Source organism: Phacochoerus africanus, chromosome 12 (assembly GCF_016906955.1).
Source record: "Phacochoerus africanus isolate WHEZ1 chromosome 12, ROS_Pafr_v1, whole genome shotgun sequence".
Taxonomy (NCBI): Eukaryota; Metazoa; Chordata; class Mammalia; order Artiodactyla; family Suidae; genus Phacochoerus; species Phacochoerus africanus.
The window spans coordinates 30393888-30418352 of record NC_062555.1 but is presented as its reverse complement, the minus strand read 5'-3'; the positions used below and the strand labels follow the sequence as shown (position 1 = coordinate 30418352).

Genomic DNA, 24465 nt, shown 5'->3' with positions numbered 1-24465 from the left:
CACCGCCGTGTTCTCTGGAGCTAGCCCCGCACACCTGCGGGTCACGTGACGCGTCCCCTCACGTGACGCTGGGTGGTCGTGACGTCATCACTGCGCGCGGCGGCGGTGGGGACGGCCTCGGGTTGGGGCGGCGGTGCTTGGGCTCCTCCCGAGCCGCCCGCTAGCCCCGCGCCCACCCCGCGGGCCAGAGCGCAGGTGAGTAGCCCGGAGGCAGTGGCTAGCGCCTTTCCGTCCCCTTTCTCCCGGTGGGCCTCTCCCAGCCGGGCGTGGGTGTCCTGGCGACGAGCGCCCCGCCCTCCACCTGAGGCTGTCCGGGAGGACTCCGCTTTGCTCTCCCGCCTGCAAGCCCCCCTCCCCCGCCCCGAATCTGACCCAGCCCGCGGCGCAGCCTCTCCTCTAGGGAACTCGCTGGAGCCCGGGCTAGGTCAACCCTGGATCGGGGCGCACCCTGGGTACCCCGGCGGAGAGACCGCGCCGCGTTGGGGTCGAGTCCGTTTGACAGGTGAGCCCTGTCGTAACATCCCCTCCCCACCCCGAAGGTCTTCACGGTAAACGGGCGTCTGTGCAGACCTTTCTCACATCTCCGGAGTTGAAACTGCATTGACTTAAGGAAGACCTTTTTGAAAAACATAGTATGCTTTGCTGTAAAATGGATCTTGCGTAGTTGTTGGACGGATAACATAGAGTGCCTATAGAATGATATGCTAACTATGAACAGGAGTAGATGAGAAATAAGGATCTCGTTTTTGCTTTCATATCAAATTACGGTTGTGAGTTGTGGACTCTTGAAAACCACAGTTTTTTTTTTTTTTCCTTGGATCATTTCAGAAAGTTCTGGAGCCTACATAAGATAGGCTTTCTTAATAACCACCCCATTCATTCTACAGAAACTGTTTTTGAAGCAAAAAAAATTAGTGTGACCAAAGCCTGTCAACAATCAGGAAAGTACTTCTTATATTAATTTGTTAAGATGTAACCTGTTATTTAGTTCATTTAATTGATATGTGCAGGTGAACTTTACAAGTGACTGGCTATGGCAGTGAAATTAGTAGCAGAGGTCCTATCCTAGTAAGTCACTCTTTCAGTATAGAAATACAAATACCGATTTGTTAATTTTGCTGAACCTTTGCAACTAATGTAGAGTGGGAAGCCCCTTCTGTAGAAGAGCTTCAGTAGCTTTAGTGAAAGTCCACAGAGAAGTGTGCATGGATTCCACTGTTCAGTATAGGTATCAGGTCCTCACTTGAAGTTTCTCTTTTTGAAGAAATCCGGATATATTTGAAAGTCATCAAAAATAATTATTTGCATTATTTTAGAAAAAAGTTTATTTTCACTAATACTTGATCTTTATTGCTCTAGGTTGAATACACAGTTTTTCTTTTCTTGCACTCTATTACTAAACATTTATTGTACATTTTCTGGGAAAGAAAAAAATATATAAAACAGAATCCCCACCCTATAAATATTTACCTACTTAATCTACTTGAGGATATTAAAAACAATGATATCACACCCTTAAGAAAGTCTGTGTTTTCATTTTGTCACGTGAGACAACAGCCTTGTGAAGATATGCGGGAAATGTAGGGTTTTTTTCCACTTATAATACAGTTGTATTGATCATAGTATTTGTCAAATGGTTGGGGCACTTGATGATTATGGAATTCAGAGGAAGAAGAGATCATTTTTATTTAGTTTTATTTTAGTTTTTATTTATATTATTATTTATTTATAATTATTATTTATTATTTATTTTTATTATATTTATTTTAGTTTTTATTTATAGTTAGTGGCTAGATTGTATTCGTAATGCCAGGAATAGGAGAGCTCCCTACTTGAGGATTTTTGAGTCTGATGGAGCCTCCCTAATTTGTAGAGCTAACAGTATGTTTAGCTTCCCAATTCCTTCAAATATGGTCCTTGTTTTTCTTTTCTCTTGTAGTTACAGCATCCAAGGACCCCTTTCATCCTTTCTCCATATTGCTTGATGGGAGGCATTATGGCCCCCAAAGACATAATGACAAACACTCATGCTAAATCCATCCTCAACTCAATGAACTCCCTCAGGAAGAGCAATACCCTCTGTGATGTGACATTGAGAGTAGAACAGAAAGACTTCCCTGCCCATCGGATTGTGCTGGCTGCCTGTAGTGATTACTTCTGCGCCATGTTCACCAGTGAGGTAAGTGGTAAGTTATCTCCTCACAAGTGGAGCCCACACACATCACCTTGTAGTTGCCTCACTTCGCTGAATAAAATAGTAGAAATGTGACATGACAGTGAATTTAAACAGAGTGGCAGTTAAATGGGCAGACTCTGCTCTGGATCAGATCTGCCTCTTGACTGCGCCTTAGTTCCCTGTCTTTCAGTAAGGGAAGGAAACTGGTAAGTAATACACAGGAGCCTATGGTTATCGTGACAGTTATTGGAAAAAATTGCCTATAATGTGCTTAGAACAGTGTCTAGCATGGAGGAAAACACAGTTGTCACCTCCTGGATTTACTTATTGTTTTTTTTAATTTGTTTTCCTTCTCAAGTTTGCTGTTTTCACCTGCATACCAAGAAGGGGAAGGCATGAGGAGTGAGATTCAGTCCTCATCCCACTCCTCCTGACAGCGTGTGAGGAAAGTCTGTATTCGTTCCACCCGGGTTGCCTTCAGAGTCGTTGCAGATGAGAGGGGCAGCTATGTAGGTGTAGGGAGGCTCACTTGGGAAAAGGTGCTGACCCCGGAGGACAAGCCATTAGCAAAGAGAATGAGAAACAGTTCGGCTTGGCAAGAAAAGGTAGTGCTGGCAAATATTAAGCTTGGCAAGAAAAGGTAGTGCTGGCAAATATTAAGCCTGGCAAGATGCTGAAGACATGGGGGCTGCCGAGGAAATTTTAAGGTGCCTATTGGGGAGCTGGCAGAGGAGAGCACCACACTCGTCTTCCAAGAGCTGAGATCTGGGAGTTCCCATCGTGGCTCAGTGGTTAACGAATCTGACTAGGAACCATGAGTATACGGGTTTGTTCCCTGACCTTGCTCAGTTGGTTAGGGATCCAGTGTTGCCGTGAACTGTGGTGTAGGTCATAGACGTGGCTCGGATGGTTCCTAGTCAGATTATTTTCCACTGCCCACAACGGGAACTCCCCAAACAACTTTTTAAAAAGGTGAAAGATTTATAAAATATAAAGAGAAACCAGAGCATGACCAAACAACTTTTAACTGCTGTGCCTTCTCAGCCTCTGAACTATGGATTCTTATATTCTATTCCATTTAGTTTAATTCTTTTTTTTTTTTTTTTTTTTTTGGCCATGCTCAGGGCATGTGGAAGTTCCTGGGCCAAGGACTGAACCCGTACCACAGCAATGACCTAAGCTGCTGCAGTGACAACACCAGATCCTTTAACCAGCTTTGCCACCAGGGTTTTCCTAATTTTTATATTCTAATTATAAAGCCAGAGTCATGTGTGTGATGCTGAACCAGTGCTCAGCCACGTGACTAGGAGGGAAAATGGAAGCCTAACAGGTCAGTCCAGTAGATCCAGGCTAATTATAAAGTGATCCCTTACAGGATAACATTACAGATCCCTGTCCTGCACTGTCTCCCACAGTCTCTACCCACAAGTGCCAGAGCATTGGGATGTCCCTGAGTGAGGAGTGTCACAGCTGCCAGCAGGAAGCACTAAGGACTCGGGCTGCTGGCTGCTGCTTCTGTGCCATGCCTCCAGCCTTCACTTGTCCTCTGCACATCCAGGAAATTAGTGTGGAGGGCTTTTTTTTTTTTTTTGGTTTTTTGGTTTTGCTTTTTAAGGCCACACCCATGGCATTTGGAAGTTCCCAGGCTAGGGGTCGAATGGGAGCTACAGCTGCCAGCCTACACCACAGCAACAGCAATACGGGATCTGAACCACATCTGGTGTGAACTACACCACAGCTCACGGCAACGCCAGATCCCCAACCCACTGAGTAAGGCCAGGGAACAAACCCATATCCTCACGGATACTAGTCAGATTCATTTCCACTGTGCCACAACAGGAACTCCAGTGTGGAGTTCTGTAGAAGGATACTCTTTTTTTTTTTTTCCCTTAACAGTGATTATTTTATAGTCTTTCTCCAAAAGTGGACATCAGACAAGAGAATGCTGGATGGTTTTGCCTTTTTTTTTTTTCTATTGAAGTGTAATTGACCTACAACACTCTTAGTTTTGAGGTGCACCACATAATGATTCCATATGTCTATGCAAATATGAAATGATCACAAGTTACCATCTGTCACTATTCAAAGTTATTATAACGTTATTGACTTTATTCCTCATGCTGAATAGTGTGTTCATGTAACTCATTAATTCTGTAATTGGAATTTATCTATTTCACTCATCCCCCCACCCCCTTGAGTTTTTGTTGTTTTTTAATTGAAGTGTAATCAATTTACAGTGTAGTGTTAGTTTCAGGTGTACAGCAAGGTGATTCAGTTATGCATAAGTACCTGTATATATATTATTTTTTCATATTTTTTTTGGCTATAGGTTATTACAAGATATTGAATATAGTTCCCTGTTCTAGACAGTAGGTTCCTGTTGTTTACGTATTTTATATATAGTAGTCTGTTAACCCCAAACTCCTAATTTATTCCTCCTCCCCATCCTTCTCCTTCCCCACTTTTCCCTTTGGGACCCATAAATTTGTTTTCTATGTCTGTGAGTCATTTCTGTTTTGTAAATAAGTTCATTTGTATCATTTTTTTAGATTGCATATATGAGTGATATCATATGATGCTTGTCTTTCTCTGATTTAGCATGAGAATCTCTAGGTCCATCCATGTTGTTGCAAATGGCATTATTTTGTTCTTTTTTATGGCTAATATTCCATTGTGCAGATGTACCACATCTACGTAACCCATTCATCTGTCAGTTGACACTTAGGTTCCTTCTATGTCTTGGCTGTTACGAATAGTGCTGCTATGGACATTGGAGTGTATGTATCGTTTTGTCTTTTTTTTTTTTTTAGGGCCGCACCTGAGGCATATGGAGGATCCCCGGCTAGGGGCTGAATTGGAGATGTAGCCACTGGCCTAGGTCACAGCCACAACAATGCCAGATCTGAGCCACATCTTTGACCTACACCACAGCTCATGGCAACACCAGATCCTTAACCCACTGAGTGAGGCCAGGGATCGAACTTGCATCCTCATGAATGCTAGTCAGATTAGTTTCCACAATGGGAACTCTGTATCTTTCTGAATTACAGTTTTTGTCTTTTCTGGATATATGCCCGAGTGAGATTGATGTAGTAGCTCTGTTTTTAGTTTTTAGTTTTCTTAAGGAATCTCCTTACTGTTCTCATTACTATATATGGAAGTTCCCAGGCTAGAGCTCGAATCGGAGCTCTAGCTACCAGCCTACACCACAGCCACAGCAATGCCAGATCTGAGCCTCATCTGCCACCTACACCACAGCTCATGGCAACACCCCATCTTTAACCCACTGGGTGAGGCCAGGAATGAAACCTGTGTCCTCACGGATACTAGTCAGGTTCATTACCACTGAGGCACAATGGGAATGCCTTGAGTTTATTTTTATCTTTTTATTTTCTTCCATCATAGCTGGTTTACAGTGTGAGTGTATTTTTAAGACTAACTGATGTAAAGGAGAGGGCCCAGAGACCTGGATTTTAGGTTTGTTGCCGGAATTCAGCTTCTGTCTGCCGGTGCCAAATTGAAACACGGAGACAGAGTTCTGGGTAAAGGAGGAAAAAAATAGTTTTATTGCTTTGCCAGGCAAAGGAGGGCCACAGCAGACTAATGCCCTAGAGACTGTGCCCACCCCCCACCCCCCACCCCAGAAAGAATTGCAAGGCATTTTATAGTAAAAAGGAGAAACACAGGTTTTGAGATAGGAGTCAAGATTGGGACAAGCATGCACTCTTCTTTCTTTGGGGGACTGTTAGTCATCAGAGCTGGAGTCAGGAGATGTTCATGATGGTGGTCTTCTGGGTTACTGCCTCGAATAACAGTACTTGCGAAAGGGGCACATTGATCAGAGATGAGAACACACTAGGAAATTTCCTAAAAAAACATCGTGTGCTAATAATCTTTAACCCTCAGGCAATTGTGCTCAGTTTGCCTCATCTTTAGCTTACGGGTGATTGTGTTTAGGGTGCAGTTAAGCCAGGGGGAAGGGCAAGGAAGGACTCTAAGCTGTTCAGTTTTAAAGTATTCGTTTCTAAAAGAAGCGTCAGGAATATAACTTTTCTCTTAGGTGTGTAAGATGCCTATGTTATGTGTGTTCCTTGAGTGGGAACCAGGATCCTGCCCCAAGGCCGTACTGTTGTTGCCTCACTGTTCCTCCCTTCCCTGATCCGCAACTGTCTGAACCTGTCCCTCGGAACTCAGGCAAGGCCATGGTGGCTGAACGAGGCCCATTTCCTAAGAACAAGAAGTGGGGGTCTTGGGCCCAGGAGCTCCACAGATCCATGTCCCATTTCAGGTTCAGTTCTCTTAGCAGTTCGATGTGAACTCACCCTCCCTGGTTTGTCTGTAGAACAGAGTGACTGAGCTAGATGGTTTCTTTATTCTCCTCCAGCCCTAAAATGCTCCTCAAATGTGGCGCAGTTGAAAGAACACAGGACGAGGCAGGAGGCCCTGGGTTTGAGTTGTTTCTTACTAGTTAAGACCTTGTTTAAGTCACATACCTTCTTTGAACCTTAGATCTTTTGTTCTTAAACGGCAGTGATATCAGACCTGACTGCCTTGCTAAGTTGCTGTGAGAATCAGGATGAAATATCAATAAATGAGAAGCATTCTAAAAAACTGTAAAGCAAGTACAGATGAGAAATACTACAGTTGCTCTAATTACATAGTGAACTCATTTCCGTATTCCAGCCATTTGGCTAATGGGAATATAGTTTATTGAATAAGAAACTCCTGAAATAGGGAGTTCCCGTTGTGGCTCAGTGGAAACAAATCTGACAAGCATCCATGAGGGTGAGGATGCGGGTTGGATCCCTGGCCTTGCTTAGTGGGTTAAGGATCCAGTGTCGACGTGAGTTGTGGTGTAGGTCGAAGATGCAGCTCAGATCCCGCATTGCTGTGACTGTGGTGTAGGCAGACAGCTATAGCTCTCATTTGACCCCTAGCCTGGGAACCTCCATATGCCAGGGGTGCGGCCCCAAAAAGCAAAAAAAAGAAACTCCTGAAATAAATGTACTTCTATATTTCCGTTTGTAAATACTTCAACTCTGTTAAATGTTAGTAAACATTTTTTTCCAAAATAACATACTACTGACTTTTTTTATTGTTAGAGATTTATTTTGTTGTTGGCTTTGGTAGAGAATACTTTTTGATTATTGTTCTGGCCTGACAAAAGAGTCACAGATGATAAAGACATTTAGTTCATAATAGAAGTACACTGGCATTTAGGGAGTAATTTGAATTTCTAAAGTAAAGTTTTCATACGGTAATCAGTTTTCAGATAGTTTACTATCCTGTAAAATTGAAGAATTCCACCCTTAGATAAGCTGTTTTCTTTTTTTAATCTTTAAAATTTTTTATTTTTTATTTCTTTAACTCAATGAATTTTTTTATTTTTATACAACCATCATCATAATCCAGTTTTACAGCATTTCCATCCCAAACCCCAGCCCATCCCTCCCCCGCAACCTGTCTCCTTTGTAATCATAAGTTTTTTGAAGTCTGTGAGTCAACTTTTGTTCTGCAAAGAAGTTTATTGTTTCCTTTTTTAAGATTCCACGTATAAGTGACAGCATATGATGTTTGTGACTTACTGTCTGACTGACTTCGCTTAGCATGATAATTTCTAGGTCCATCCGTGTTGCTGCAAATGGCATTAGCTAAACCATTTTCTGTGATTATCTGGCCTCAGCTATACTCATAACTCCAAGGGTATAGTCAAGACTAAATATACCAGCAATAATTCAGTATTTCCAAAATAGAGTCAACCCAGTATTTTGAAAAAGTACCAGACAATCCACTTGTCTTCAGTGGTACAGCAGAAGTCCCCTTAAGATGGCCCGCATGTGATCTAAGGACAAATAGCACAGTGCTGGCTCGTCCTGGAAGGTCTGGAGCTGCAACCCACAGGACCCTCTCTCTACAAGCATGAGATACAAGTGACCTTTGCGTTCTGTCTTAAAAGCTCATGGACACTAGTGGTATGCTCATAGCACTTTTGGTTCTGTTCAGTGTTAAAAGCTGTATTTGTTTTTTGTGTTTTGTGGGGGTTTTTTTGCTTTTTAGGGCCGAACTCGCTGCATGTGGAGGTTCCCAGGCTAGGGGTCAAATCAGAGCTATAGCCACCGACCTACACCACAGCTCATGGCAATGCTGGATTCTTAACCCACTGAACAAGGCCAGGGATCAAACCAGAAACCTCATGGTTCCTAGTTGGATTTGTTTCTGCTGCACCACAATGGGAACTCCGCAGATGTATTTGTCTTAATACAAAAGCAGTACTTTTTTTTTTTTTTTTTGTCTTTTTAGGGCTGCACTCACAGCATATGAAGGTTTCCAGGCTAGGGATCCGGTCGGAGCTATAGCTGCTGGCCTACGCCACAGCCACTGCAACATGGGATCCGAGCCTCATCTGTGACCTACACCACAGCTCATGGCAATGCCAGATCCTTAACCCACTGAACAAGGCCAGGGATTGAGCCCGCAACCTGATGGTTACTAGTCAGGTTCGTTAACCACTGAGCCACTACAGGAACTCCAAAAGCAGTACTTTAAATTAGTCGCAAATAAAATCGATATTCCAAGAAGGCGTCACCTCTATATGCTCTTGGATTACAAATAGCTCCCCTTTGTTTGGAAAGCTACAAATATATGCCGTATTTACTCTGTATAAATCAAACAAAATAGACAATAATTTTTTTTAAGATGTGTATTCAGAGGAATTCCCATTGTGACTCAGCATTAGTATCCATAAGGATGCGGGTTTGATCCCTGGCCTCGCTCAGTGGGTTAAGGATCTGGTATTGCTGTGAGCTGTGGTGTAGGTCACAGATGCAGCTCAGATCTGGCGTTGCTGTGGCTGTGGTGGAGGCTGGCAGCTGTAACTCCAGTTCAACCCCTAGCCTGGGAACCTCCATATGCCATGCGTGTGGCCCTAAAAAGCAAAAAAAAAAAAAAAAAGATATGTGTATTCAGTTAATATTGTTAACCTCCTTTCAGGCTCTTGGTTGTGAGATTGTGCCTTTATCTTGTGGAATTATACCCACCATGATTTCATACCCTTTGACCTTACAGCTTTCAGAAAAGGGGAAACCGTACGTTGATATCCAAGGTCTAACCGCTTCCACCATGGAGATCCTGCTGGACTTCGTGTACACAGAAACTGTGCACGTGACAGTGGAGAATGTCCAAGAACTGCTTCCGGCAGCCTGCCTGCTTCAGCTGAAAGGTACAGATGCTAAAGTTGAAGTTGTTCATGCCCAGCTGGCCTGGGATGTTTAAAATCTGTGATGTAAACTTATTTGTGAAAATTAAGGAGACAGACGGGGGGGCCTCCTGTTTACTGTCCATGGCACAGAAGATCAGTTTCTCAATCACAGTGTAGAGAAACTGTTCCAAATGTGAGTGTCTGGCACTTTAGGAGTAGGATTTCTTTTCTGTTTTTAGAAAAATGGAGGAAGGGATAATAGATGCATTTTCTTCATCCAGGGACACAGTAGTCCTGCAAGAAACACAGGAAACTGGTAGGATTCACTGCCTCCTTGGACGGGAACTGGATGGCCAGGGGTAGGGAGGCTGGGGGACTACTACTCACATAAACCCTTCATACCTTTAATTTTTTTAACCACAACAATTTTCTGTTAAAAATTTAAATCGACCCACAAAGGAGTTCCCGTCGTGGCGCAGTGGTTAACGAATCCGACTAGGAACCATGAGGTTGTGGGTTCGGTCCCTGCCCTTGCTCAGTGGGTTAACGATCCGGCGTTGCCGTGAGCTGTGGTGTAGGTTGCAGACGCGGCTCGCATCCCGCGTTGCTGTGGCTCTGGCATAGGCCGGTGGCTCCAGCTCTGATGAGACCCCTAGCCTGGGAACCTCCATATGCCGCGGGAGCGGCCCAAGAAATAGCTAAAAAGACCAAAATAAATAAATAAATAAATAAATCGATCGACCCACAAAAATGAAAGTGTGGAGTTTTCGCAGGATTAGAAGTAGTCCCCCTTCCAGTTCCCAGTCTGTCTTTCTTAACCTTCAGTTCTGTTTCTGTTGTTTTCAGTTTTTAACACTTGATTGAAACAGTGTGAAGCTTTTGCATTAGTGTGCAGCTGTAAAATTAAGTTTATACTCTGAACTTTTCATCTAGAGAAATGCGGGAGTGTCATCTCTCAGTAGCTCCTGTTTCTTTGACCAGAGTCTTTTAGTAAGTTTTCATGTGGAGTAGAAGTTAGGTGCACTAATTACAATTTACAGTTACAAATTACAGTTGGATTTACAGCTTGATTCCTAAGAGTCTTGTCAGCATTTTTGTTTAATTATGGCAGTATCCGAGGTAGCAGTTTATCCTGCTGCACTTGTATTAATGCTGCAGCAGACCTGTGTAAAGAAGGCATTGCCCAAGGCCACACAGTGCATAAGACAGAAATGGGATTTGAATTCCCTAAGCGTAGACTTTCAAGTCTGATATTTCAGTGTTGAGCCAGGGTTCCTCTGATACCGTGTGGAGATGCTGTGATCACAGATTACAGGGCGGCCCACCCCAGGAAGTATCCTCAGGGGCTCGCTGTCTGTCTGTCCTAGGCGTGAAGCAAGCCTGCTGCGAGTTCTTGGAAAGCCAGCTGGACCCATCTAACTGCCTGGGCATCAGGGACTTTGCCGAAACTCACAATTGCGTTGACCTGATGCAAGCAGCTGAGGTCTTTAGCCAGAAGCATTTTCCCGAAGTGGTGCAGCATGAAGAGTTCATTCTTCTGAGTCAAGGAGAAGTGGAAAAGCTCATCAAGTGCGATGAAATTCAGGTACAGACCTGGCGTGGTCTGATGCTTTCTTCAAGATGGGGCCCTAAAACCAGAAAACGGGGTGGAGTTACTGTGCTTCTGGTGCAAGGCTTTTGGTCATGGGTCTGTAGTGGCTCCAAGGTTACACTAATGCCCCTGAACCTATGTGCCAACTGTATTTGCATATTTATGAAACTTAGGATCCTGGTGGTTAAGAAGCACTCTCAAACAGTGTGGAATAAGCAGAAATGGGAAGTGAAGCAGCTTTCGGTAGAACACTTCCGTTTCCCCTGCACTCATTGGCAAACATCGATTGAGAATATCTACTGTATAGCAACCACTGTACCCAGAGCTGGAAGTCCAAGAGGCAGTAGGATGCAGTCCTGTTTCCAGAGAATTCAGTGAAGTGGTAGACAGACAGAAAGACAAAAATGTGACAGTTTCATGCCTATTCAGAGTGAGAAATCTACGTAGAGGAAAAGAAGAGTAAGCCTTCTGGGCTTAAGTGAGATCAAAAAGGCAGTGGGTCAAAAAGGACAGGATGTGGAGTTCCCATTGTGGCTCAGCGTTAACGAACCTGACTAGTAGCCATGGGGACACGGGTTTGATCCCTGGCCTCACTCATGGGTTAAGTATCCAGTGTTGTTGTGAGCTGTGGTGTAGGTCACAGACGAGGCTCTGATCTGGCGTTGCTGTGGCTGTGGTGTAGGCCATCGGCTGCAGCTCCAATTCAACTCCTAGTCTGGGAACCTCCTTATGCCATGGGTGTGGCCCTCAAAAGACAGAAGAAAAAAAAAAAAATTGAAAAAAAAGAAAGAAAAAATATTTTGGAAAGAATCGAAATTTGATTAATATTCTAAGTGCTGTGGAAGGAGTTTGCTACTTAAAGACATTCTGTAATGCAATTCTATAAACAAGTGATTACTTCCTGATTTATTTTTTTAACACCAGGATTTTCAGGTAATAACAAGTCAAATACATTTCTCATCAGCATTTTCTTGACACCTTTTCCTAATGAAGTTTCTCAGGGACATTGAAGGGGCACATTGGTGCCCTCGTTTCCGACTAGAGGAATGATTTCCATATGATGCATGGTTTCACATAGGCCCAGAGGTGCTGCTCTTGCAAAGTCTGTGGAGCCAAGGGTTTGCTCTATTTTGTTTTCACCCTCACAGTGAGGGTGGGGGGAGAGTCTTTGTGCAGAATGCCAGGTGCAGGGGTAGAATGAGCATTCAGACGTGAGGCCCATTGTGCATGGTCATAAAATAGCATTGATTCACTTATCAAATGTTTATTGAGTATGTAACTGTGTGCCCAGAACAGTTCTGGGTGCTGGGGATCCAGTTATGGATAAAGCAGTCAAAAATCCTTGTGCCCTAGAGTTTCCATACTAATGGTACCATTCTTGGCATTTTTCATCTTAATTCTCAGAACGGTCTCCATTTTTCATAGGAGGAGACTGATGCTGGGAGATTGGTCACCTACCCCAGCTAGGAAGTGGTGGGGCCAGGACTCACCTCGATGACAGCCTCTTAACAGGCATCTGAGCTGGACACTGGACCTTTAACCCACTGCATCAGGCCAGGGATTGATTCCCAGACTCTGCAGCACCCGGAGCCACAGCAGTTAGATCCATAACCCACTGTGCCACAGCAGGAACTCCCTCATTAGTTTGTTTCTATTTAACCAAGATCGCAGCAGCCATTTATTTTAAAATGTGTAGACTTTGGGATAACACTAGTTGGAACAGGGAGGGCAGATAACTGACCTATTCAGAAGCTGAGATGAACTCTGTTGTATAGTCTTTCTTAAGTGTCTGGCAAGACTGGCCTTTGCTTTCTTCCAGCACATGGCATTTGTTCCCTCTTTCATATACCGGCCAGAGTAGGAGCTAGATGTCTGACTCTTGCTGACACTACCTCTCAGTAGTACTTAAAACAGTGGGAAACAGTAAGTCATATTATTTAAGACAACATGGGCTTTAGAAGAGTTCCCTTGTGGCTCAGCAGGTTAAGGATCTGGCGTTGCCATTGCTGTGGCTCTGGTTACAGCTGTGGTGCAGGTTTGGTCCCTGGCCCCACAGCTTCCATATGCAGTGGGCACAGCCAATAAAATAAACAAAAAATAACGTGGGCTTCAGAATCACACTGGCGTTTAGGTTTGGCTAGGTGACGATACCTAACCACCCATCCTCAGTTTCTCTTGCATAAAGTGTAGGTAAGAGTTGTACTCACTACGCAGGCTGTTCTGAGCCTTAAATAAGGCTGACAGTGCTTGATGCATAAAAGAATTCTCTCTGTGAAAATTTATTATGGGGAAATTTCTCTCAACAGTAAAGCATTAACATTGAGGGATTTTCCTCCCGGTTGAGCTCTCTGCAATTCTAGTTTATCCTGTCTTCGGAAAGATCAAGGGAGTTCCTGTTGTGGCTCAGTGGTTAACGAATCCAACTAGGAACCATGAGGTTGCGGGTTCGATCCCTGGCCTTGCTCAGTGGGTTAAGGATCCAGCGTTGCCATGAGCTGTGGTGTAGGTTGCAGACACGGCTCAGATCCCGCGTTGCTGTGGCTCTGGTGTAGGCCAGCACCTACAGCTCCAATTAGACCCCTAGCCTGGGAACCTCCATGTGCCACAGGTGCGGCCCTAGAAAAGGCAAAAAGACAAAAAAAAAAAAAAAGATCAAGGACCCCTGCTCAGGATTGAAATCCCCCTCCCTTGTTTTTGGCCTCGACTGCGGCATGCAAGAATTCCCAGACCAGGGATTGAACTCACACCACAGCAGTGACAGTGCCAGATGGTTAACCCACTGAGCCACCAGTGGGTGAACTTCTGGGGGGGGGGGGGGAGAGCATTTTAAATTGGTATATCTAATTTAAACCTAGAATGTGACAGAGTCTAGCATGCAGATGTTTAGAACTGTTAGCGCGTTGTCCTTGTCTTTAACAGATGTTTAAAACGCCATGGACCCCCTTCTGCACCCTCGCCTGCATTTCATCCACCAGCAGGCTGGGTTAGTTTAACTTCTCAAATTTCTGTCACCACTGCCATAGTGTAAGCATCAGATCCTTTTGCCTAATGGATCAGAGTGGCTTCTAACTGGTCTCCTGGCGCTTAACCCTTCTAAACCGTTCTACCCGTGGTTGTCAGAGTTATCTTTACAAAACACTGCTGTGATCATATTTAAGGCCTGCTTGAAGCCTTTAATGGTTTCCAGCTGCTCTTAGAGTAAAATCCAGTCCTCTGATGCTCTGTTTATTTCTCCAGCGTCATCTTTTTTGTACCATCCTTCCTTCACTGTCACACTAGCCTCTCATTTCCCAAGCTGTCCAGTAGAATGCTCTGTGAAGATGGAATGGGTCAGTGGCCTCTAGCCACATGTGGCTACTGAGCACTTGAAATGTGGCCAGTGTGACTGAGAAGCTGAATTTTACTTAGTGTGAATGCGAATAGCCACGCACGTGGCTGGCAGCTCCTATATTGGATTGTGCAGTAATACAGCTTTTGCATGTGCTTTCTGTCTGCCATGGAGAACTCTCTTATTCCCTGTGGCTAATCCCTACTCACCCAGCGGATTTAAATCTATCGCTTCTGCAGGGAGGCCTTCCCCAACCCATTAATCTCAATGAAGAAGTCTCACGTTATTCTGTCTCAGAACCCCTGTGCTTTTCCTGTACGTATATCATGACAAAGTGGGGATGTTTGTTTTTCTGATTTAACAATTGTCTCTCTGTTTAAGAGAAAGGTTCATGTCTGATTTGCTCACCATTGTATAATTAGCACCCAGCACAATTCCTGGCACTTAGTAGATGTTTAGTAAATCCATCGAATGAGTGAATATTCTGGAACAGTTCCGTGTTTTCAGTTCTTGAGAGAAGTCCACAGAATGGTTTCTGTGTCTGGGCCCTGAGACCCTCTGAAGGGCAGCTCTCAGAGCAGACACACTCCAGGGCTGGCGGGAGAGACACAGGCCTGTTTTTGAGGTGTGGGCCTCGGGGAGGTCGTAGGTGTTATCCTAAGTGGTGCTCTTCCAGGGGCATATGGGTGTTTTAGGGTGTGTCTGCCTTACCCATCTGTGGAATGCAGCTTAGACCTAAGTTCCCCAAATGATTAATGACATATATCATCGCAGACAGCACGTGCCTAATCCAGAGTAGCTCAAATACCAGTTGATGGCACTTGGAGGACTGAGCATTGCCTACTGTGTCAGAGGGAAGTTCCTGCTTCACAGGCTTGCCTGAGGAGTTGGGGAGCAAGCCTGGAGGTCCTTAGCCAACAGCTGCAAATAAAAGTTATTTTAAGAGCCAGTCTTGGAGTTCCCATTGTGACACAACAAAAACGAATCCCACTAGGAACCATGAGGTTGCAGGTTCGGTCCCTGGCCTCACTCAGTGGGTTAAGGATCCGGCATTGCTGTGGGCTGTGGTGTAGGACGGTGGCAACAGCTCCAATTAGACCCCTAGCCTGAGAACCTCCATATGCCTTGGGTGCGGTGCTAAAAGGACAAAAAAAAAAAAAAAAGCCAGTTTGGGGGCAACAGATTCCCCCTCCTCCTCCCAAAGCTTCAGAAATGACCAGAAAAAACAATATCAAGAATGGGGAAAATTCTGACATAAAAGCTGATTTGTGACTGATTGTCTATTATGTACTATTGCTCTTAGATTTTTTTTTTTTTTTACCCAATTTGATTATAACCTTTTTCATGATACTAGCAAGTTGTGTCTGAAAGGATTTGTTTTCCCAAGAGCCTGGCTGTTTCTGGAAGATGGGAAGTGGCGGGGGCGGGAAGGAACGAGAAGGTTGGCGGGGTTACTTGTTGAGACTTGAGACAACAGGAAGGGTGGAGGAGGCCCTGATGGTCCTGCACGCTCACAGGTGGATTCTGAAGAGCCGGTCTTCGAGGCCGTCATCAACTGGGTGAAGCACGCCAAGAGGGAGCGGGAGGAGTGCCTGCCGGACCTGCTGCAGTACGTGCGCATGCCCCTGCTGACCCCCAGGTACATCACGGACGTCATAGATGCCGAGGTGAGTCCCACAGGGGCCTGGGGCCTGAGCCCCTGGTGTCTCCTGTAGCCTCAGGTATGAAAGCTGGCCATTCACAAGTTGGTGCAGGATCTCCCGGTGGCACTTCCAGGTGTGCCAGAGAGTCTGCAGGCAGTTGCTTGGCAAATTGGGCTCCTGGCGAAGATGAAAGTCTATGGTTGAAGTTACTTTTGTGTTTTGTCGTCTTTTTGTTTTACGTGCCCCTCGGTGTTTTGCATAAGCAACATCAGATGATAAGTTTTGTCCCCTTCCTGGGAGTTCCCGTCATGGTTCAGTGGAAGTGAATCTGACTAGTATCTATGAGAACACAGGTTCGACCCCTGGCCTCGCTCAGGGGGTTAATGACCTGGCATTGCAGTGAGCTGTGGTGTAGATCGCAGATGTGGCTTGGATCTGGCGTTGCTGTGGGGTAGGCCAGTGGCCACAGCTGCAGTGGGACCCCTAGCCTGGGAACCTCCACATGCAGTTGGTGTGGCCCTTAAAAAAAAAAAATTGTCCCCTCCCTATTAAACATAAATTGTTCCAAATTTCCCTGGAAAAGGTGTTTCACTTATTGAGTCTCCTTATTTTTGACCTCTGGTGAGGCCAACATGAAAGGAGTTGGACGCATTTAATATCAACTTGAGTCACGTTGTATTTAGAGGTTTTCCTCCAACCTGAGTTCTTGGTGGTACTTTTCCTAACTTTTACATGTGTATTCCCTGAACTATGCCTGAGGGCACTGCTTTATAACTCATGGATGAGGCCCTTCTTCTGGCCTAGCCCCAGGTCTCTTTGGAAATTAATGACACAGTTTTTCAGTCATTCTCATTGGTAGCATTGCAGGCTGGTTAGTGTCACATCTCGAACTCTCTCCCTCCTGTTTGTAATTTCTTCCTTACAGTCCGTTGATTCAGCTTTCCTGTCTATTTCCTACACTGTGGTTAGGAGCCAGGCTCTGGAGCCCGATTCAGGGGACCAGAATCCCAAACTCAGCACTTCCCCTGCACTGAAGGAACCTGACCTCATTTGCCTTCTCTTTTGGGAGCTCCCGCTAGGGCCTCAGTGGCCGAGCCCAAGTATAAGTCAGAGGGCAAAGGTACTCGTGACACAGGTCCTGTAGGGCCATCTTCTGAGCCAGAAAACAGGATGGCACGGGTGCCAGGATCCCTGGAGCAGCAGGCGGGAGACATCCAGTGCAGGCTGTGTCAGAAAGAGACGAGTGTTGTGACAATGCTGTGTGCCTTGGGGAGGTTGTTTAAGACAAGATTTACTTCTTCCTGCCCTCCCAGATAATGACGGAAGCCTCTTGGTTTTCCCTGAAAAGTTTGATGAACTATGATGTATATGCATAATCACTGGAAGTATGTACAAACCAACTAATAAATGTAGTTACCTGCAAGTCTCCAGGTGGATGGGCAATATGTCAGGTATATCTCTTTTATAATTTGATTTATAAGCCATGTAATGTCTATTCAAAAAAAATTTTTTTTGGAGTTCCCATCGTGGCACAGTGGCTAACGAATCTGACTAGGAACCATGAGTTTGCGGGTTCGATCCCTGGCCTCGCTCAGTGGATTAAGGATCCGGCGTTGCCGTGAGCTGTGGTGTAGGTCGCAGACGCAGCTCAGATCCCGCGTTGCTGTGGCTCTGGGGTAGGCCAGTGCCTACAGCTCTGATTCGACCCCTAGCCTGGGAACCTCCATGTGCCAAGGGATCGGCACTAGAAAAGGCAAAATGACAAAACAAAAAAACAAAAACAAAACAAAACCTTTTTTTAATCATTTTTGGAAACCCACAGCATGATTATTACCAGCAGCTCTCCTAGAACCACAGAGTTTCAAAAACTGGTTTTCTGTATTAAGAAGTTAATTCTAGGAGTTCTCATCATGACGCAGTGGTTAACGAATCCAACTAGGAACCATGAGGTGGCGGGTTCGATCCTTGGCCTTGCTCAGTGGGTTAACAATCCAGCGTTGCCATGAGCTGTGGTGTAGGTTGCAGACGCGGCTCGGATCCCGCGTTGCTGTGGCTCTGGCATAGGCCTGTGGCTACGGCTCCAATTAGACCCCTAGCCTGGGAAACTCCACATGCTGCGGAAGCAACCCCAGAAAAAGGCAAAAAGACCAAAAAAAAAAAAGTTAATTCTTGGCGTTCCCACTGTGGCACATCAAGTTAAGGATCTGGCATTGTCTCTGTGGTGGCACGGGTTTGATTCCCCAGCCCAGCACAGTGGGTAAAGGATCTGGCATTGCAGCAGCTGAAGCATAGGCTGTAGCTGTGGCTCGGATTCTACCCCTAACCCAGGTACTTCCATATGCCTCTGCGTGGCCAAAAAAAAAAAAAGTTCTTTTTTCTTAGGGCTGCACCTGTGGCATATGGAAGTTCCTGGGCTAGGGGTCAAATCAGAGCTGCAACTGCCAGCCTACCCCACAGCCACAGCAACACCAGATCCGAGCCGCGTCTTCAATCTACGCCGCAGCTTATGGCAATGCCGGATCCTTAACCCAATGAGAAAGGCCAGGGATTGAACCCACCTCTTCCTGGATAGTAGTCAGGTTCTTAGCCCGCTGAGCCACATGGGAACTCCCCCAAAGAAGTTAATTCTTTTAGTTTCTTTTTTTTTTTTTTTTGTCTTTTTGCTATTTCTTGGGCCGCTCCCGCGGCATATGGAGGTTCCCAGGCTAGGGGTCAAATCGGAGCCACAGCTGCTGGCCTACGCCAGAGCCACAGCAACGCAGGATCCGAGCCGCGTCTGCAACCTACACCACAGCTCGTGGCAACGCCAGATCGTCAACCCACTGAGGAAGGGCGGGGACCAAACCCGCAACCTCATGGTTCCTAGTCAGATTCGTTAACCACTGCGCACGACGGGAACTCCCGAAGTTAATTCCTTTAAAGATTTTTTTTATTTTTTGTCTTTTTAGGGCTACACCCCAGGCAAATGGAGGTTCCCAGGCTAGGGATCCAATTGGAGCTGTAACCGCCGGCCTACACCACAACCACAGCAACAAGGGATCCGAGCCGCCTCTGTGACCTATACTACAGCTCATGGCAATGCTGGATCCTTCACCCACTGAGCGAGGCCAGGAGTCGAACCAGTGTCCTCACGGATGCTACTTGGGTTCGTTAACCACTGTGCCAGGACAGGAGCTCCCAAAGAAGTTAATTCTTTCTCTGTGCCATTTGCGCTTTACCAGAGGTTGCCCTGTGACTCACTCCCCTGTCTGTTGTGTTTCAGCCTTTCATCCGCTGTAGCTTACAGTGCAGGGACCTCGTGGATGAAGCAAAGAAGTTTCATCTGAGGCCTGAGCTGCGCAGTCAGATGCAGGGTCCCCGGACAAGGGCTCGTCTAGGTAAGGGGGCATCTCGGCAGAATAAGGGGTAATTTTCAACTACCCCTTTCCAGGTGACATGATGTGGTTGAAGAGAACACTCTGGAATAATCAAATGCCATTTCAGACCTCTTTCTAATCTTGTATTGATCATCTTGAGCAAGTCAGTTAACCACCCTGAGCCTTCTTTCCTGTAAACCACCTTACCTATTTCCCAGTACTATTTGGGAAATTAATGAGATAAAGTGTGTGAAGGCGCTTTATAAGTGGGCAGGTGTTATGCAGTTTAAGTTATAATCTTTATTTCCGTATATTTAGAGTGCATGAGTTAGAAATGCTCTCAGGTGCTGTGTAGTAAACAGTATGCTCCCTCCACCTTGCCCCTTCCCCAGGCGGGGAGAGAAGACGATGGGAGATAGCGGTGCAGGGCGCAGCAGGCAGTACAGGGTGCAGTAGGAGTGCAGGGTGCAGTAGGGGAGCAAGATGCAGTGGGGAGTGCAGGGTGCAATAGGGGATCAGGGTGCAGTGGGGAGCGCAGGGTGCAGTAGGAGTGCGGGGTGCAATAGGGCAGTGCAGGGTGCAGTGGGGAGTGCAGGGTGCAGTAGGGGAGTGCAGGGTGCAGTAGGAGTGCAGGGTGCAGTAGGGGAGTGCAGGGTGCAGTAGGAGTGCAGGGTGCAGTAGGGAGTGCAGGGTGCTGTAGGCAGTGCAGGGTGCCGTAGGCAATGCAGGGTGCAGTAGAGGGTGTAGGGTGCAGTGGGCAGTGCAGGGTTCGGTAGAGGTGCAGGGTTCAGTAGGAGTGCAGTGTGCTCGGGAGCACAGGGTTTGGGCTGTGCCGTGCAGCAGTAAGAGCCTGGACGCTGGAGCCAGGCTGTGTGGGTGCGCATCCCCATTTACCACTTCCCGGGCTCTTTAGCTTTGTGGGAAACTTAACCTTTCTGTGCTCCAGTTGCCTCCCCTGTAAAGCAGGGGTCATCAAAGCTCCTACCTTGAAGGCTGTTATGAAGAGCAAATGAAAGTGCCTCAGAAACAAATCCAACTGGGAACCTTGAGGATTCGGGTTCGATCCCTGGCCTCGATCAGTGGGTTAAGAATCCAGCGTTGCTGTGAGCTGGGGTGTAGGTCGCAGACTCCACTCAGATCTGGCATTGCTGTGTCTGTGGTGCAGGCTGCAGCTGTAGCTCCAATTCAACCGATAGCCTGGGAACTTCAGTATGCTGCCAGTGCAGCCCTAAAAAAGTCTTAGAACAGTTCTTGGCACCTCAGTGCTGTGGACGTTAGCTCTTGTTTTAGCAGACGGACCTGGGTTCAAATCCCAGCCCAGCCAGTTACTGGTGTGCATGAGCCCAGGTAGAGTGTCCATGCTTCTGAGCCAGTCAGTGCTCCTGCCTCTGAAGTCAGGACGCTAAGGTCTTATCACTCTGCTTGTTGCAGAGGCCGTGACATCACCGTGAGAGGTGCTGCACACTCAGAAGTTGCCTCGCTTCCGTTTCCTCTCCTTGCTATTCCACTGTCCCAAGATCCTAGATATTGTTTGTAACAGCATTTTGTAGGTTATAAGTTATCTATGTATATGGGGTGGTATTTTGTTTTTATTATTTTCTATTTTTGCTCTCAGCTGACAGTAGATTTATGCAAATTAAGGTGTTAATCATTAAGCCTCTCATTAATAGATTTAAGTAGAATGGTGGTTTATCTCCTATGTTTTAATGTCATAATTAATATATGTCAGTGTGGAAATTTTAGAAATACAGAGTAGCAAAAAATAAATAAGAGGCGTTCCCGTCCTGGTTCAGTGACTAACGAGCCTGACTAGTATCCATGAGGACGTGGGTTCGATCCCTGGCCTTGCTCAGTGGATTAGGGGTCTGGTGTTGCTGTGAGCTGTGGTATAGGTCGCAAATGTGGCTCAGATCTGGCGTTGCTGTGGCTGTGATGTAGGGCAGCAGTTACAGTTCTAGTTCGACCCCTAGCCTGGGAACCTCCATATGCATGGGTATGACCCTAAAAAGACCAAAAAATAAATTTTTTTTTTAAATATGCATACCCTGTATATCTCACCTCTTGGTATCTGTTCTTTTTTTTCTTTCTTTCTTTCTTTCTTTTTTTTTCTTTTTTTTTTTTTTTTGCTTTTTAGGGCCACATAACACGGCATATGGAGGTTCCCACATGAGCCTGTGATGTAGTGGAGGGAATCTGGCACTGGGCGATGAGACGATTTTTACACCCAGTTCTATCATTTACTTGCTGTTTGAACTTGGCAGTCCTATAACTTCTCTGGGTTACCATGTCTTCTTTTCTATATCAAAGGAGTTATGTTCAATTACTAAGGTTCTTTCCAACGCAGAAGATACAGGTGTTTTGTTTTGTTTCGTTTTGTTTTTGTTTTTCCTTTTTAGGGCTGCACCCACAGCATATGAAAGTTCCCAGGCTAGGGGTCAAATCAGAGCTGCAGCTGCCAGCCTGCACCACAGCCACAGCAACGCACACTGACACCCTGTCCACATGCATCTGTGGACACAGAGTTACCACGTTTCCTGGGAAACTTTCAGCCAACGCAAGTGCTGCCGGCCGGCAGGGTTTTGAAATTACAACTGAAAATCAGTGGAATTTTTTGGAATGTGTGAAGCATGGAAAACACCGTCAGCTCTTGTGGGGCTTTCTCACACTAGCGTCATGTGCACCTGTACAGGGAGGTACGATTGGGTAGGATTGTCTCACCTGCTCTGTTCAAGTCAGAGGGAGAGAAGAGGTGGGGGGGGAAGGGGCAGGTAGGGGCCTTCCTTGCTGTCAAGGAAGGCCCTGGCCTCTCCCAGCTTAAAGGAATTTTGTGTGCAAATAAAATTAGCATCATGTGAAAGGGCCCTTTGTTCAAATGCTTTGTTCTAAAAAGAGATGACTGCTCACCTTGGCAAAGGATCTACTTATACTATATGGTAGGTGCCCTTTCGGAAGAGGAGGTTAAACTCCGTGGTTTATATGGGGGTTATTAAGAATCTGGAACATACATCAAAAACAATATTAGGAGCTCTTGCTATGCCACAGTGGGCTCAGTGGCGTCTTGGGAGTGCTGGGTCACAGGTTCAATGGGTTAAGGATCTGGCACTGCCACAGGTGCAGCTTAGTTTGCAGCTGTGGCTCAGTTCTGATGCCCAGAGCTCCATGTGCTGCAGGAGGCCAAAAAAAAAAAAAAGAAAGAAAGAAAGAAACATTATAAGGACTCCCTCATAACCATCACCCAGTTTCAGCAATTATCACCTCATGACCTGTTTTGAAGCAAATCCCAGACAGGATATGGTTCCATCCATATGTATTATGCTTTTGTGTGTATCTCTAAAAAATAAGGAACTATTTTTGGCCACTCCCACAGCATACAGAAGTTCCAGGACCAGGAATCAAACCCAAGCCACAGCAGTGACCTGACCCATGGCAGTGACAACACTGGATCTTTAACCCACTGAGCCACCAGTGTTTTTTAATGGATCCAAAAGGCCATTATCACTCTTTAAAGAAACATAACCAGAGTTCCCATCATGGCTCAGCGGAAACGAATCTGACTAGTATCCTTGAGGACACAGGTTTGATCCCTGGTCTCGCTCAGTGGGTTAAGGATCCAGTGTTGCCATGAGCTGTGGTGTAGGTCACAGGCATGGCTCAGATCTGGCATTGCTGTGGCTCCAAATTGACCCCTAGCCTGGGAACCTCCATATGCCACAGGTGCAGCCCTAAAAAGACAGGAAAAAAAAGAAAAAACACACAACCAATTCTTGGGGTGGGGGTGGGGAATGGGGCTTGGTTGATAAATTTATTACCATCTTTGTCTGAAAAATCTTCATTGAAAATAGTGGTTTGGTTCGTTAAATCTCAGCAACCCATTCCTGAGCTCTAAGGAAGCTTGCCTTCCTCTGAGCCAGCTGCTGATCTTTCTTCTGGGCAAGTGACATTTTGGGACGAGTCCACCTCTCCTTTTTAACTTCTTTCTTAGGCTTCTTTTCATACACTGGATTCTTTTGTATTGCAACATTTCTTATCCATTTCCTCCATCACATCTGGAGTTATGTTCTTTATATATTGAGAGACCTGTTTCTTATAAGCATCCTCGTCTTCTTCAGTCAGGTAACACATAAAATCTGCAACGTTCTACCCCGTGATGTGCTCTTGGTATACCTGAGCATTGAATTCTTTGCTTTTCTGAGTCACAACCAGGTAACTGTTTGGTACAGTAAGGGATGGATGTGCCTACATCTACAGCCCCCTTCAGGGCCCCCAAAACTTTATTTCCTGTAGTCGTCCTGGCATCCAAATAACAGGTGAAGACACCAGGTTGACCACATTGTCCTCATCTCCAGTCACCTCGACCTGGCCTTCACAAACCTTGTCCACACCAAACCTATGAAGAAGCCTACAGGCCAGCCGCAGGCCCGTACAGTGTGCTTTGCCATCATTTGTCAGGTCAAGCTTTGCACCGTACTTTAGGAGTCCGTGAGCATAAGCTTCGTACACTGTCCTGTCTCCTTCCCTATGCACATAAGCAGTCTGACAAACCATATCTCTGTTGCTTACACGAACTCTCACACTGTAATTCAGTGTGTTGTACTTATTTTTATCTTGGATGACCACTCGTTTCCAAGCAGACTGGTCAGTTTTACTCTCTCATCTTCTTGTAAATTTCACTTGGTACTTCTTCAAGTAGGTCTTATTCTTTTTTTTTTTTTTTTGTCTTTTCTAAGGCCACACCCACGGCACATGGAGGTTCCCAGGCTAGGTGGCTAATCAGATCTATAGCCACCAGCCTACGCCACAGCCACAGCAACTCAGGATCCGAGCCACGTCTGCAACCTACACCACAGCTCATGGCAATGCCGGATCCTTAACCCACTGAGTGAGGCCAGTGATCGAACCCACAACCTCATGGTTCCTAGTTGGATTGGTTAACCACTGAGCCATGACGGGAACTCCAGTAGGTCTTATTCTTGACAACTTTTACAAACCCCGTCCTGCAGAACTGAGCTCCAAATCAGCGGCTCACCGCAGAGCAGCAGGTCCAGCCCCACTTCCGGGTGGAAAAGGGCCACACGACCAATTCCTTATCATCATCACATATCAAATATGTGTTCACATATCCTCAGTTTTCCCATAATTTACTTTTCTTTGTTTTTGAGCACTTTATTGCCCC

The 24465-nt window shown here is 45.8% G+C and overlaps 1 protein-coding gene across 3 annotated transcripts in view; it reads left to right on the top strand.

Moving 5' to 3' along the window:
• The window catches only part of KLHL12 (kelch like family member 12), a 31885-nt gene that overhangs the window by 198 nt on the left and 7222 nt on the right, over positions 1-24465 (top strand). The window contains exons 1-6 of one of the 3 annotated variants that reach the window (XM_047754813.1): positions 90-195; positions 1940-2179; positions 9242-9395; positions 10742-10959; positions 15811-15960; positions 19199-19313. In XM_047754813.1, the coding sequence (XP_047610769.1) occupies positions 1985-2179; positions 9242-9395; positions 10742-10959; positions 15811-15960; positions 19199-19313 (832 nt within the window). In that variant the 5' untranslated portion in view covers positions 90-195; positions 1940-1984. Of the gene's footprint in view, positions 1-89; positions 196-388; positions 503-1939; positions 2180-9241; positions 9396-10741; positions 10960-15810; positions 15961-19198; positions 19314-24465 lie in introns of those variants that run through there. The other 2 variants (XM_047754814.1, XM_047754815.1) reach the window with 2 other exon arrangements.